We start from the raw sequence: 15231 nt of genomic DNA, 5'->3' as shown, positions 1-15231 counted from the left end.
TCCAGTGAAAATTGGCAGTCAAAAACTGACCACATACAGTGCCATTTCTGTTACCATTCTCCTGTTATGCTAGGGCTTTGCCATTACAGGGATGAATCATGTCACCTAAACATGTATTTCTTTAAAAAATGTGTAGCTGGTGTATAGAATGTGCTTAAACATTCTAGTTGTAGTTGATAACTGGCATTCTTTGCATCTTGATTTTTACCTTTTCCTGCCTCTTTCATATTCAATATAAACTAAGATAAACTTTTATCTGAAAGGTAATATTTGGCAATAGCCTGGCAGCTGAACAAGCCATTCAACATTCATTCTTGCATCAATGGAAGTTTGTAAGCAAAGAAATAGCACTGAGCCTTAATCCTTTAGTGGTAGCTATAGCACACATCTTACAGTCCCAATCCCTTTGTATAGATGAATGTCAGATTAATTTGTTTAATCTTCAATACTGCAAACAAGAATTTTGTCCTGTCTGTAGAACTGCAGTCTGCAACCTGCAGTACTGCTTGGCTGCATTATTGCACAAGAGAAGCTCTGATAATACAAGAAGAGCAATTCCATAACCAATTCCATAACTGTCTCAGTAATCAGCACCTATTTGACACAATCTGACAAGTAGTAAGACAGAGGAAGCACTAAAAATATATTACAGGATAGTGCAGCCTTGACCTGTTGAAGAAGACATCCATAGCAACAGTTATGCTAGTTTTAGGATCTAAGAAGAAATGTGCTGATTGGAGGAGAGAAACAACTTGATAAGGAGTTTGAGCAATGAGGAAAGAGGAAAGAAGCCAAGCTTTTTTTTTTTTCTCCAGAATCAGGACCTTCTGTTAGCACCATTCTAGTTATGGTGCCTAAAGATAAGCCAGCTGACTTCTGTAAATTTTATAAGTCTTCAGATATTCAGCACGAAATGCAGGGAACAGAATGAAATATTTATCAGATGAAAAAACCATTTATGAGAAAGTATTAAAAACTGAGGTGCTGAGAAAACTAAGAAATATTTTCGGGTTAAAATTTCAGTAGTTAGTCCTAGCACTTTGGATAGATAAATGGGCATTTTCTTACATAAATAAGTAAATTGTCATACCTGCAAAAGATTCTGGTGCCTTTCTGTTTATGAACTGCTGTTTAAATTAAATTTTTAAAATATCTTTCCTGTTTTGTTCCTAGATTAACTGACCTTGTGCCTTTAAATTCATTTGTATTTTTGGAAAAGCTAGATATCAAAAATAACTGCTTGTCGGGTGAGTTGTCTTAAGAAACCAAATCAAATAAGAACTTCTTAGTTGAATTACAAACTGACTTGAATGTGACTGTCCTATGTGTTTATAAGACACATTTGTGTGTAAAATATACAAATATTTTCCAAACATGAATGTTATAGATAATAATTAAAACTATACTGCGTAGGTAGCAGTCTTGCTTTTAGGACTGCATGATGCTGGTACATTTTACATTCATGTAAGAATTTATGGGAAATAAGATGATTCTGCATTCAGACATATTTCAGTTTCTTTCTGCTATACTACAGATCTTAAAGATGTCAATACATGGTTTAGTGGCTGCAATAAACTAAAGGAGCTGTCATTGAGTGGGAATCCTCTTCTCCAAGAAAAGAACTGGAGGTAAGAAAAATACTTTAATTTGCTAAATCAAAAAATCAAAATCAGAGAACAGATAGTTGTATGTACCTTAGTTAAATAGTAGAAGCACTCCCACATATTGTCTGAAGAGTCTCAATGCTGTGACAGGTTCACATTGCACATAGCTAGTGAAGGAGTAGTGTCTGTTAGAAGAAAAAGTCAGGATGAGTGTTTGATTTTTCCTTAGTAGTTTTTTTATGCTTCCCAAAATTCCTTATCCGTACATCAAAAAATGTATAGCCCTTATAATTATGAAAGAGATGTAAAAGTAATGCTGTCATTTGCTCTTCAGTATTGCCTGGAATCATGATCCAAAAAGTTAAAGAGCTAGTCCTAGAGACTATGATATGTCTCTATATAAAAAATGAGTAAGGTGGAAAAGAAACCTGACATACAAAATGATATGCAGTTGCCATGATTCCTGAAATGAGTAGTTATATAGCTTCGTATGCCATAGGAGTAAAATTGCAAATTAATAGGTTTTTTGTATAATTTTTTTGCGTATTAGACATATGCTTGAGGTGTGTTCTCACTAGTGCAAAGTACAGGGGTATGATCACTGCCCTGGTCCTGCTGGCCACACTAAAACCTAAAATACCAAAACTACCCTTACATTCACATATTCCATTTGAAGATTTTTGTACAAATTTAGGATTATTAATTGAAAGAAAAAAATCAACTATTTCAAACTTTTAGTTAGAAGTGTTTGAGTACTTTAAAAGATAGCCATGCTAGTACATTCTTGGTTGGTTTGTTTAATTTTTTAATGAACAGACTTATTTGCACCCTATGGTTCCTGCAGGTAATTTCATTCATAAAATTCTATGACTGTGAAAATGTTTTAAATTTCCATTTCTATTGTTTGAATTTCCACTCTTTCAAAACTAAGCGTTATTTCACTTGTAACCTAGAGGGAAAAGCTCTCTGAATTTCAATTTAGCTATGAGAACTGACACGTTTGGTTGCTTAAACCAGAGACCTTTTATGGTTAGACAAGAGATTAATTTGTCTAAAGGATTTAGAGTAGGGGATACTATGAAATATGGATTTGCTGAATACAGCATTGACTGTAACTTCAGACAATATGTTCCAGTGAACTTTACATAACCCCTTGATACCAACAAAGGAATTAGTTGTAAAATTTCCCAATCACTTTCAAACTTTCATGTCCAGCCAGTGATAACACCAACAAAAGTGAAGTAGTAAGAAATCTCTTTCTGAAAATTAAACCCTGAGATCAGTCTGAGCACTCCTAGGGGAATATGTTTCAATGCTGTAATGATTAATAGAGCCTCTTAAGTGACAGAATATTCACCAGGAAGTTTTCACTAAATGAAATATTGACTGAGCCCTTCACCAGGAGAAACCCAGATGGAAAAATGAGTGTAGAGATCCCGCAGCTCTAGGAGACAAAACTTCCATCACTGATGAACTTTGATATGTCACTCTTCTGGTGTATTGCTATTCAACATCAGCTTTGGTAATTTCTCTCTACATGTTCAGGAACTGTTGATCTAAATCCATAATTTTATTCCAAATGTACTTGAGATGGTCTTAGCCTTCATTAATGGACAGTAGAAAAGGAAAGTTTTCTTTTAGCAAAAACTGATATTCTATTCTGTTATTTGGAATATTATAACTTTTTCTGGTTTTAAACTTAGATTTTCTGTGATTTTAAACTTAGTGTGTGTTGTCTGAGCTCAGTAGTAATCCTTTACTTTCACAGGGAATAGTCAGGGAGTTCCAAAATTTTGAAAACAATACTATCTTTTCCAGTAATAGAGGGATTTACAGCCTACAATTAGTATTCTTTCAAGAGTTTGTGTTACTTAAAACTGAGTTAGGAAAATATTGAGTGTTGATATAATTTTACAGTCTTCAAACTTTCAACAACTTTGGTCTGGTACAAGAAATATGTGGAACAAGATTGCAGTACCAGCTTACATCTCTCAGTAACATAAACAAAACCTCACTGATGTTACATTTTTAATTTTTTTTAAGTTTCTCATACATATTTTTTGTTACATCAGTGGCCACAGCTGTCATTTTTATAGCAAGGAAATTTCATCTTTGGTCTCATTCCTTTCCCTGACCCAAATACAGTTGTTTTGTTTTTTTTTTCCTGTCAGTACTGAATAGCATGTCAGTATATGTATATGTGAATGATAAAGGGAGTAGAATTAGTAAGGTTTAGTATTTTGTGCAGTTTTAAAATTTAAGCTCTGTGATGTGTCAACAAAATCAGACTGTATCTTTATCCTATGATTTAGTTTGCTGTTTTGCCAGCTAATCAAATGAATTACAGGTGCCTATGCACAAATGTGTCAGATTTTCCCATTAAGGTTTGTGTAGGTGAAATTTTAGCTCTAGTGATTTGAGATTGGTGCCATTGACTTTCTTGGTGTCAGTCTTTCAGCAGTGTTCATTATACCAATGAAGTATTAAGAAGTCTTGCTATGTTTTGTATTTTATTCTTTATATTATTCTTTAGTTTAAGTATAAATTCTTAGATAATATGTTAACATATGAAATAAGGACAAATACATGCAAACATTTAGAGTAATGTCTTCATGTTCTGTATTTGTTACATGATTTTTATCAACAAAATGGGTGTTTTAGCATAAGGAATTTTCAAAAATCTAATTAATTTTTTCTTTCCTAAGGTCTTCCATGTTGGACGTCCTTCCTAGTTTACAGTTGCTTGATGGTGAAATCTTAACCCATCATGCTTCACCCACAACTGAAAAAGTCAAAGCATCAGAATTGGGAGCTTTTCTGGAACTTTGTCAAGCTCAAATTGAAGAAAATACTCAACTGAAAAAAAAGGCTGCTGAATTGAAGTACGTATTTATGTGAATATAAATTGCATTCAGAAACATTTTTTTTTATGTATTGTTACTGAAGTTCTTGTTGGTGTATGAATTTTACTTAGAGTTTTTTGCCTGGAAATGTATTGGGATAAGAAAGAGATTAGAATAATTTACTTTAGAGCAAAATTTGTTTTAGACAGATATTAAATTATGAGGGCCTTGAGTTTTGTTTCTCTAAATTTGAGAAAACAGGTGGATCAAAACCTGAAGTTAGTAGTAGTTGAATGAATTCATACATGCAACATAGTACAGTGCTATGCAGGAATTGTGGCTTAAATCCTGAAAGCTGAATAATCATATTAACATGATTTCCAAATTTAACTTAATCAAGTCTAATGTGGCTGTTGGTACAATATGCTCTATTTTTATTTCTGTATTTTTTTTTCATGCATATGTTATTCACATTATTTATTTGCAATTATTTAGAAATAATTTTTGCTTTAATAAATTTTTATTTAATAAATAATGTTTTAATTTTTTGTAATATCTAAATATATCAGACTTCTCATTTCTGCACTTGGTAATATTGCAGGGTTTGTTTCTTTCATAGTTCCTTTTCATTTGCTAGAAGGTTCACAAAATCCTTATAGTCCTTTGAATATCCAGCTTATGTTTTAATTTTTGGAAAAGTAGTTTTCTTGTTTCTGCCAGGTACTGAACATTAGCCCAGAGCAGGTGAAGCACATGCTGTTTTACATTGTTTTGTTTTAAACCTTGCCTTGCATACTTTGGTGGATCAGGAAAAGTATGCACTTTTTTTTCAGAATCTGGCTATTTTGTGTTTACATGTAAGCCTGTATATTCATGGTATGTTGTTACTAGCTAGCAGTTTATTACATTGTGGTATTAGTGCAGCTTTAACTAAGCTGCAATAAAATCTTCATAGCTCAGAATCAGATTAACTTGTAAAGAGGTTTGTATTAAGAATTAGATTTAAATTAGTCAGGAGAAATTATACAGTGCATTTTTCTATGACAGATGTAATGTGTAAGTGGCTCCTAAGAGTCATATGCTTCTCCATTAAACCATCGAGATATGTCTCCTCCACTTCTGTGAGTTTTGGCTTCGGGCTTGTAGGTGGGAAGCTGATATTTCCTAATCTATTTACCATCCTGAAATGGTGTTCTCGCCTTCCTTTTTTATAAAAGAAAATAAATCTCTCCTTTTCTATGACTGAGAAAATTTTTCCATGTCTGATATTTAGACATTTAATAATTATCCTTTTGCAGAAAAAAAAAAAAGTTTATAATTAGGATATGACTTGTGAGCAAACTGTAGTAAAATCTAAGGACCCAAGTTTCATGTACATTTCTGCAGAATGGTACAAAATGAGAGGGAAAAATGATATGCCTAAAATTTAATTTTTTTTATTCTACATGAATGAACATTAAAAACATAAGAAATATGTTGGGTTTTCAAGCTAAGACCGTCCATTAATTAGGAATAGTATGTGGCTCACGCTCCTTTGTGGAAGCTGACTTGTACTTCTAACATCTTCTGTCAAAGGCTGGGAGCAGGAGATGGAGAGTGCACTTACTGTACTTGCAGACCACAAGTCTTCAAAGGCAATTGTTGAGGGCAGGGCTACCAGTCAGACACAGGCAAGGTGGGAGGACAGGTCACCAGGAACCTTGTAAATTCAACAAGGACAAGTGCATAGTGCTTTACCCAGGAAGGAGGCAAAGAAGGGAGGCCTTCTGCCAGCTCCCAGGCTACTTGCTGAGTGGAAGAAAGAAGGCATTGACTCTGTCCAAGCATTGTTCAGCAAAACATTAGTGTTTTATCAATACAGTTTTGGTCACAAATCTAAACAACAGCATTATATGGGCAACTGTAATGGGGATTAATTCATTCCAGCCAGAGACAGTACAATTTGGCACAAGGAAAAGCTTTTTCAGGGTGGGACAGTGATGAATTGCAATAGGCTACCCAGAATGGTTGTGCAGTCTTGTTCTTGGAGATTTCCAGGACCTGACTGGATGAAAACCTGAGCAGCCTCGTCTGCTTTGAGAGCTAACTCAGCTTTGAAGTAGAAGGTTGAACCAGAGACCTGAACTGGAGGTTCCTTCAGTTGAGAAATTTTCTATTATTCGATGTAAATTTTCAAAGAGAAGTGTTTGAAAGAACCTGCAGATGTTTGAGAAGAACACTAGTGGAAAGAGGTGATTATGTAAACATCTCTTCTTTCCTGAATGTAGGGTTTGGGTGGAGGGAGGGTGGGGAGTGCAGAGGAGGCAGGGTTGTGGATTTTTTAAGCTTTTGAGAATTCATTTGTGATCTTGTAAATCCCTAAATGTGACATGATTGAAGCATCTTGCATCAAATTTGGTCTTAAAATTAATTTCTTGTGTGTTAAAGCCATCTATTTTTTATTTTGACTGAAGTAAAATTTATGGATGACTTGAAAACCATTGCAAACTGCAGCTCATAAAAGGAACTCTAAACAACTTGTTTGTATATAAGCCGTAGCGGCATAGCTATTATATGTACATATTGCAATACTTTGACTGAATTAATGTGACATTGCTAAACAGCAGGCCAACAACAGAGCAAACTTCTGTCTGTTTCACATCTTGCTAAGTTATGAGCCCCTGTAGGTGCGACCTCAAGTATGTAAGCTGCCAGAAGTAATCACTGCTTGCTTCCCTAATCTGTTTCATACACCAATGCTGCCCAGTTTAATTCTCTGTGCTGTTTCTTCCCAAAACTTCTCTGTTGCTGCCATGTTTAAGAATAAAACCGACTTTAAAATTTAATTTCTCTATTACACAATATTTTTTCTGTCACATACCCTTTAGACAACTTGTAATAAGTAATCATGTACAAAAATATGATCCCTCTGCTGCAGCAATTTGGTTTTGGCCATCAGATGTGCAGTTGTCTGGCTAGTGGAACCTGAACTTTAAAAATACTGTATGTATTTTACAGTGAAAATGACAGAAATTGCATAAATGGTGTTGTCAACAGTGACCTGTTTCATGTTTGTAGGGGACTTTGGTAAACTGCAGTTGAAAGTCAGTAATGATGCTTGTAGAAGTTTCCCTTAAGACATTAGATTTTACCCCACACTATTGCAAACAAAAGCTCACATAAATTGAGGTGTACTATTTGAATATTCCATGTATAATAATTCTGAAAGACACAGTAGGGGAAAACATGATATTAAGCAAGGTTTTAACTAACACACACTAGCATAAGAAGGGGTAGAATATTAATTATGATTTAACTACAAGGGCCAGGAGAAAACTGCCATTCCTGATCAGAACTGGCTTCTTTTTCCCAAGCCTGTCATTTTTGTCTCTGAGAGATTTGTTCTGCTGACTTTTCCAGATTTACTGTCTCACTCTGAGCAATTATACTGTTTAAATAAGCAGGCAGATATTGCAGGTGTGATTGCAGTAGAAAATTCTATACATATGTGTTAGCTCTACAAGCAAGCCTCTGCACCACTTTAAATTTCATAAATAGCAACGTTTTGGCTGATTTAAACTTCACTGGAAGGCCTTTAGCATAAATAATTTGTCCTTTTCTGTAGCTGTTAAGTCAGCCTGTGCATGGATCCTTACGCGTCCTAGGTGCAACCAGTGAGGCTTATTCTTTCACTTCTGTCCTCCTCCATTGCCAAACACTGCCTGGGAATTGAGCAGGTTTTGGTGTAAATTAACCAGGATAGTGATGGATAGCCTTTATGAATGGTATGAGAATTGAAGTTGTAACAGTCCTTAATAAATGCCTGACTTGAACTTCCAAATAGGTTAAAATCTGATTCTAATGCTATTATCTTTCCTCAAAGTCATGCAAAATGGTAGCACAAATAGAGAGGTATCTGGTAAAAAAAAATATAGCTACAAGTAGTTTTTTGCTCTTCATGGGTTTTTTTTGTGAAAATAATGTCTTAGACTTTAGTATCAGGGCCACTAGTTTAGCACATTTGTACAGAACTGCAAGATTCAACCCTTGCTGTTCTGGCTTATTACCCCTTTCTCCCCCTGTAAAAGCAGTGGTTATGCTTTGTGGTTATGCTAAAATTTGCATATGGCATAAATCACTTTCACTTGTTATGATCAAAATAAAGCCTGGCAGCAACTGAACATGAAGGAATGTGCTGGTCAAAACTGAAAGCCATAAAAATTTTGCTGTTGCAAGGCTGCCATATTTATCTGTATTTCATTGCATACTAAGCAGCCAGACACTATGGATATTGGTGCTTCCATAGGATAATTCCATTTCTTGTTTTATCTGGATGACAATTTATGGTTAAAACCTTGGTCAGATCTTAACCAAGAAGCAATTTCAGGTTAAGTGTGACCAATAATAGCGAAAAAGGTCTGAAAGGGAAACAATGAACTTACATTAATTGAAAAGGAAATGTTGTGGTATCTGAAGTCTTAATGTTGTCATATTTTTTACTTGTCTTCCTCTCTTTCCTTTTTTTTCCCATTAAGATGTAAACCAGTCCTGCATATTTTCCATTGCAGCAGCTTCCTTTTTGTGGTTTAAATAAGCAATCTTCAGGAACACTTCTCTAGTCACAAGAGTGCCGTGCAGTTGAGACACAGAGAAAGTTGCAATGTGTTGACAGGATGTTGATATATCCCTGTTGACTGGAGGGAGCCACCAAGCTGGCTGCCACCAAGGTGGTGCTCAGGCCCCATCGTGTCCTTTGGTGTCTGTACACTGGAGCTTTACCTTGGCAGGAGAACCTCAAACACACCACACCACTTCACTGCCCATCAGTCTCTGAGATATCACTCCAGCTTCCTTTGTTAGTTTCTTCAAACTTGAACCAATATGACTGAAAAAGCTGAACTGAAAAGCTACTGGTACAGAGGGTAGCCTAAAAATCCTGCAAAACCAAAGGATAGTTGTGGATTGCCAGGGAAGGTGTGGGAGAGGGTACATGCCCACAGAGACAAGATGGGATTTTGCACCCACTGCTTGGAAAAAATGCCCAAAAAGCAGCCTCTGTAAAAAAAACCTAACACATGATCCCTGGTGACCACAAAATCATTCCCTGCCTGAATTTTCACTTCCTCAATCCCTCTATTTCTGCTTGACGTATTCATAACCACTGGAAGGATGAAACAGCTGCTTGAGACCCTACCCCTATACTTGTCAAAGGAGAGGATTCACTGTTAGAGTGGTTTGTTTTTCTTTCTTTCTTTTTTTTTTTTTGACAACGAAGGATACTCAGGATGCGGTTTTCAGAGGAATTTTTTTGCTCAATATATAAAACATTCTAGGGTTTCCTGCAATATTTTAATTTTTATAAACAAATAAACCAACAAAATAAAGCAAATGAAAGGAAAAAGAAAAACAGGTGGGAATGGGTTTTTCCATTTTTCCTTTTTTTTGGTCTTCTCACCATATTATGTAGAAATTTGGTAATGATCTTGTACCAGACTTTTTTTTTTTAATACTTTAACTAATGTAATATATTTAACTAAAGAATTTAATTAATGCTTTGACTATTTTCTTTTAAAGTAATCTTCATTCTTACTAAGTAGCATGTTAGATCCTTAAACAAATTTATGGGTTGATTTAATTATTTTTAGGACTTGTATATGTGGAATTACCAGGAGTAGGAATAATATTTTGTAGTGGACAATCAAGTGTACACAGTGAGTTGTGTGCTTAAGCTGTGAGGATCAATTTACCCATTCAGATTTTGTCCAATAGCACTGAAGTTGCACTAGCAGTGGAAGAGTTGGAATCCTTTTTACTCTTATAGGGTCTGATTGATTATGTTCTTAAAAACTTCACTTATGTTCTTAGCTGAACTTCGCTGAGGATATAATTAGAATGGTAAAAAGTCCCTGGAACTTCATAAAAATTTCACCTTTCCAGAATGATGAACAGGAAGGAAATTTCTGTTATTCTAACTTTAATTTTAGGGCTTAATTTTTCCAGACTAACAAGAAAATTGATCTTATTTCTACTTTTTCTCTTGGATTGCTGACCTAGAATTGACTTTGTACTCTCCTGAAATTAACACCAGATTACAGATCTCTGCATCTATCTACACTATTAAAGAAAAATGCTTTCATGATCCTGGAAGTACCTGTTACCTAATAAAATGAACAAACACCATCCAAAGCACAGACAGCCATCTGAATCTGTAACAAGTAGTTCATATTTGCTCTTACTTATCCTCATCATTTAGACAGTGTAACACAAAGAACTAATGAGAGCCAGACTTCTTAGATTACTGTTGCTTTAGTCTAGCACGTTGCCTTATACTGATAAAAAGATCTGTAACTTTAAAGTTTGTCATCTTGAATTTTCTTTAGACATTGTAATTTGTTGGTTTGAAAATAAATTTGGAGCTTGTTGCTTTAGTTCTTATCTAAGTTTTAAAATTACTGTTATTTTTATATGAGTTTTCATAGTTGCCAGGTAGGATTGGATTGTTAAGGCAAAATTGCCTCAAACCTTTCAAAAATTTGGGCTTCCCATGCTCAAACAGTGCCCCACTAACCACACAGAAAGTTAATAGTGAAATGCTTGGTGCGATGGCTATTTTAAAAAGACTGAACACTTTCTCTTTTAGGAAACTCTAAAAAAATAAGAAATATGTGTGATTATAGTTTAAATATGTCCAAAATAAGACAAAATCTGTTAAGATTCATAATTACGGAAACTGGATTTCCAATCGCAGTAATTGCTATTTGCTGTAAGAGTATGGAAACATGTAAGAATACTTGAAAATACAAGCTATTTTAGAAATAATAGAGGGAATTTTTTTTAAAGCATTCTACCAGACATGTAAATTTTTTTTTTCTTTTTTTTTTCAGAATTACCTCTTCTGTTGATTCTGTGCTGGAACAATGCTGGTATTTCAATCAGTTGATGAAGCTTAGTATTAAACATCGATATGTACATGAGTATGGTGAACTAAACATTAATGACAGAGATGGACCAGAAGCACTTCAAAATCATTTAAAGCAAACATCCACTGGCTGCCTAGAGGAGAATAACCTCTTTATCATGGGTGTGACAGAAAATAAACAGGTCTTGTTGGATCCTTCTAAAAGATTGAATACTACTGGTGATATTCAGGCCACATTCATTAACTCCTCCATACCTGCACATCAGAAGGAAAATAGAGGAGATCAGAGAGTGAAGCAGAAGAGCACTGAATCTTGTATTAATTACAGTGGGGAGAGCAAAGGCAACAATAACATGTCAGACCAACTCACATTGCAACAGTCAGTGATAGTAGCAAGTGATATGGGAAGAAATCTCCAGCACTTTGGGAATGGTACAGAGAGGTAAGACAGATGTCAGGTTGCTTTCAAATTGATTATGTAGATAGACAATAGAAGTGAGGATTTTTTGTTTAAAACAGAGACACAGAACTTGTAAGATAATATTTTTAAGCTTATTAGACAATAAAGAGTTATAGTCATGTGTTGCGCACTAGACTTCCATATTAACAATTAAGAATCCTTTGTGGTATTCTCCCAGTTGGTATATTAGGCTATAGATATTTATGTACCTCAAATAATGTTAAGACACCAGTTCAATGACACATACAGAGTTAGGAATGCAAATGACAAATGTTTTGCAGAAACTTTGGAGGAGATTAAGTAGAAACTAATGTAAGGTTTTTTGCCAAAACTGTTCATTAGACATTCAAGATTAATTTGTGTGAACTTTACAGTCAGTACCATTTAGAAGGCAAGAAGAAGAATTGCTTAAATCTACCATTCTAATCCCTTGATTTTGGCCAGTCTTCTGCTGTTGTGATGACTGAAGAGCTAATGGCCTGCCCTGATTTTTGTACTTTTCCAACATGCCTTAACCTGCTTTTTAAAAGTAGAGGCCGGGGTGAGAGGCCAGTTCAACTTGTTATGTGACCCTAGATTTTCTCCTGCATGAAACAGACTGGTTTGCTACCTCTTTGGAATGTGTTTGCTGCTGATTTGTGTTGTTCTGGATATACAGACAAGGGAAACAGAAGCTGTTTTTTTTGCAGCAAATCTTCAAGAACTGAGTTAGAATTTCATAAGAATTCCGTTTCAAAAGCAGGTATCTTGAGAACAGTATGAAAAGCAAGCATGGCAGGTGTGCTTCTTTGAGTTGTTTAGGCTTATGGTAAATAGGAAACTGCTTAGTAGGTACTTAAGACACTAATAATTCATCATAAAATTTTCATTATCACCTCTCAGCAAGCTGAAAGCAAGAATACATTAGTCTTTTGCATTATATGAGTACTTCAAAAATTTTTTTAAATAGTTCATTTAGTTTTTCGTTAACATTTTGAATAAATTCCGTAAGTGGTTTTTGGAGAGATCTCTTCAAAACGGAATGCAAACCATTTTTTGTATTTGTCTTGACCTCTGAAGCATTTTTTTTTTCTAACTAGCAGTCCTCTATTTAAATAGATGCACTACACAAGGAAAGGAATTATGTAAAGATTGGAAATTTAGTTGTCTTTTCTTTAATACACTATCCAATTGAAATGAGTATGTTGTGGAGAGAAGAATTCCAAGATAGTAAAGATAGTAAAGTCATAATGCAGAGCTGACATTATACTTTTTCTCCAGTGGTATGAATTAGGGGAACATACATTTAGAAATTGGAATCACTGAACAGATCTAAATAGTCTGTAGTTAGTTCTTGTTAAAAAATGAGCAAATTAGAAAATTTACACATATAACCAGTGGTCAGAAGTCTTAATGGGTAAAAGCAGGCAAAAGATGAAATTGCACTTTCTCTGTTTTTCCTGTCTGCTCCATTGAAAATACCTGCCTCATTCAGTTTTCAGTATTTATTCCTCTTTCATTCTTGGTGTTTGTTTTTTGGGTTTTTTTGCTTGGTTGGATTGGGTTTGTTTTTTTTGGGGGGGGGGGTTTCTTTTTTTTGGTATGTTCAGTGGAAATAAGGAGACCCCTCCAATATTTTATTCAGTCATTGTCACACCACTTTTGCTCCTAATTCTTCCTTTGAGGACTCTTCCTCTACTGTGATTATTCATGGAATAGAGCCCAGTGGAGATTAGTCCTTAGATAATTGGATTCAGAAGTTATGTGATGTGAATATCCTCCAGTGAGCATATATATCACATCTTGATTGTAATTTCTTGTTTAGTAGCACAACTTTTCATTTGTCTCAAAGCACAGTGCTATGTTTTATGGTTGAAGTTTGGCAGATGTGATAACCCAGTTGTATTGGTGAGGCTATGTGAGTCATAAATGTATTTATTTCTCCATGAGTCTACGTATGGAAGCATTCTCGATCCAGTCCTTTTGGCAGCAATACCATGCTCAGAGGAAAAATGACTGCAATAAAACAGAGAATCATCAGTTTGTAGAAGCTTTGAGACAGAAACATGAAGCTGCCACAGTAATCCAGGTTGGTTTATGGTATTTTCTTATTTTTTAAGTTTAATAATAATAAAAAAAATCTTCCTGGTTTTGCATAATTTTCAGCTTCTATCTGTTCTTGCTTATTATCCTATTAAGTTTCATAATTAAATATTTTTGCTTTATTCAAGCAGCATAATCTTGGTGTTTCTAAAACAGATACTTCTTTACAAAAAGCTTCATAGAAACATATTTTCCCTTATAGAAAAATATTTTCCCTTTTTTCACCAAATATTTCCCTGAATTATTTTTACTTTATATAATTCTTAATATTATGTTTAAGAGATACTGTGCCCATGTTCTTACTGGAGCCTGTGTATGCCATGAAACTGATGGATGCTGTGTAACCAGTGTTGTGTTTGTTATCTATGTGACTAAATAATCTTCCTGTCTCTTCTATCCTACCTATGCATTTCTTTCCTTGTCTTCCCAGCTCCAAAACCCAGGATTGCTTTATCCATATTGTCCTTGGGAACAGACCATGGCCTAGGCTGTTCTGTGGTAGATACTGAGCTAATAACAGTTAAACAAAGTGGGTAACTATGGGCAAGGGTTGAAGTCCACAACTTGACTCTGTTTAGTTTGGTAACCAGAATTTGCTTGCCAAGTTGACAAAGTTCATGGGGTTATTTCCTACATTTTGAAACAAGTCAACTCAGTCAATTTCATATTTCAAGTTAACTTGGAAACATTCCATAGAGTAGGTCTTATATACAAATCTCAAAAGTGACAAAGGGATTTAGAAGCAAAAATTTGTTATTGGAGTATAATATGTAGCCAGCATATTAACAATTGATTACCTAAACTTATTTAATCCATTTTTGAACTTACTTATGTATTTGACTTCTACTATATTTAAAGTGGTGCATTTAACAAATCTGTATAGTGATTAGTATGTGCTTCCTTTCATTTGTTTCAAACATGGTAATTCCCAAAGAGAGTATGAAAATAAAAGTGATCTATTATTTATCTTCTGTGCATATTACAGATTCTTAGATCTCTCATACATACATCCTTACATCCACCTTTTGTAAATAAAATTTTCATCTGTTTAGTCTCTTTTCACTTTTCTCTGTAGTTCTCTATATCCTTTTTGTTCCTCTCTGAACCTTTGCCACGATATGTTACAATCTTTTTTAAAGAAGCAACAAGAAATTAATTCCATAGGCAGATATTGAATGAATTTGTACAGTAAGAAATTTTTTATTTTGTTTCTTAAAAACTACTACATGTAATTTTTCTTCGATCATAACTGAACACTGACTTGGTGCTTTCATAGATCTCTGTTAGCATCTACCTCACAATTTAGCTTTCTGCATACATCATTAGGATTGCTTTTCTCCTTTG

At 34.6% G+C, this 15231-nt stretch overlaps 1 protein-coding gene across 9 annotated transcripts in view; it reads left to right on the top strand.

Annotated features, from left to right (window-relative positions):
• LRRIQ1 (leucine rich repeats and IQ motif containing 1) overlaps window positions 1-15231 on the top strand; it is a 104663-nt gene that overhangs the window by 20908 nt on the left and 68524 nt on the right. For all 9 annotated transcript variants that reach the window (XM_074539652.1, XM_026797617.2, XM_026797609.2 and 6 more), the window contains 5 exons: window positions 1174-1247; window positions 1535-1628; window positions 4310-4486; window positions 11311-11787; window positions 13735-13873. In XM_074539652.1, the coding sequence (XP_074395753.1) occupies window positions 1174-1247; window positions 1535-1628; window positions 4310-4486; window positions 11311-11787; window positions 13735-13873 (961 nt within the window). The remainder of the gene's footprint in view (window positions 1-1173; window positions 1248-1534; window positions 1629-4309; window positions 4487-11310; window positions 11788-13734; window positions 13874-15231) is intronic.

Source organism: Zonotrichia albicollis, chromosome 4, assembly GCF_047830755.1.
Source record: "Zonotrichia albicollis isolate bZonAlb1 chromosome 4, bZonAlb1.hap1, whole genome shotgun sequence".
Classification (NCBI taxonomy): Eukaryota; Metazoa; Chordata; class Aves; order Passeriformes; family Passerellidae; genus Zonotrichia; species Zonotrichia albicollis.
The sequence above is the reverse complement of the archived record's forward strand: the minus strand, read 5'-3'. Positions and strand labels throughout refer to the sequence as shown.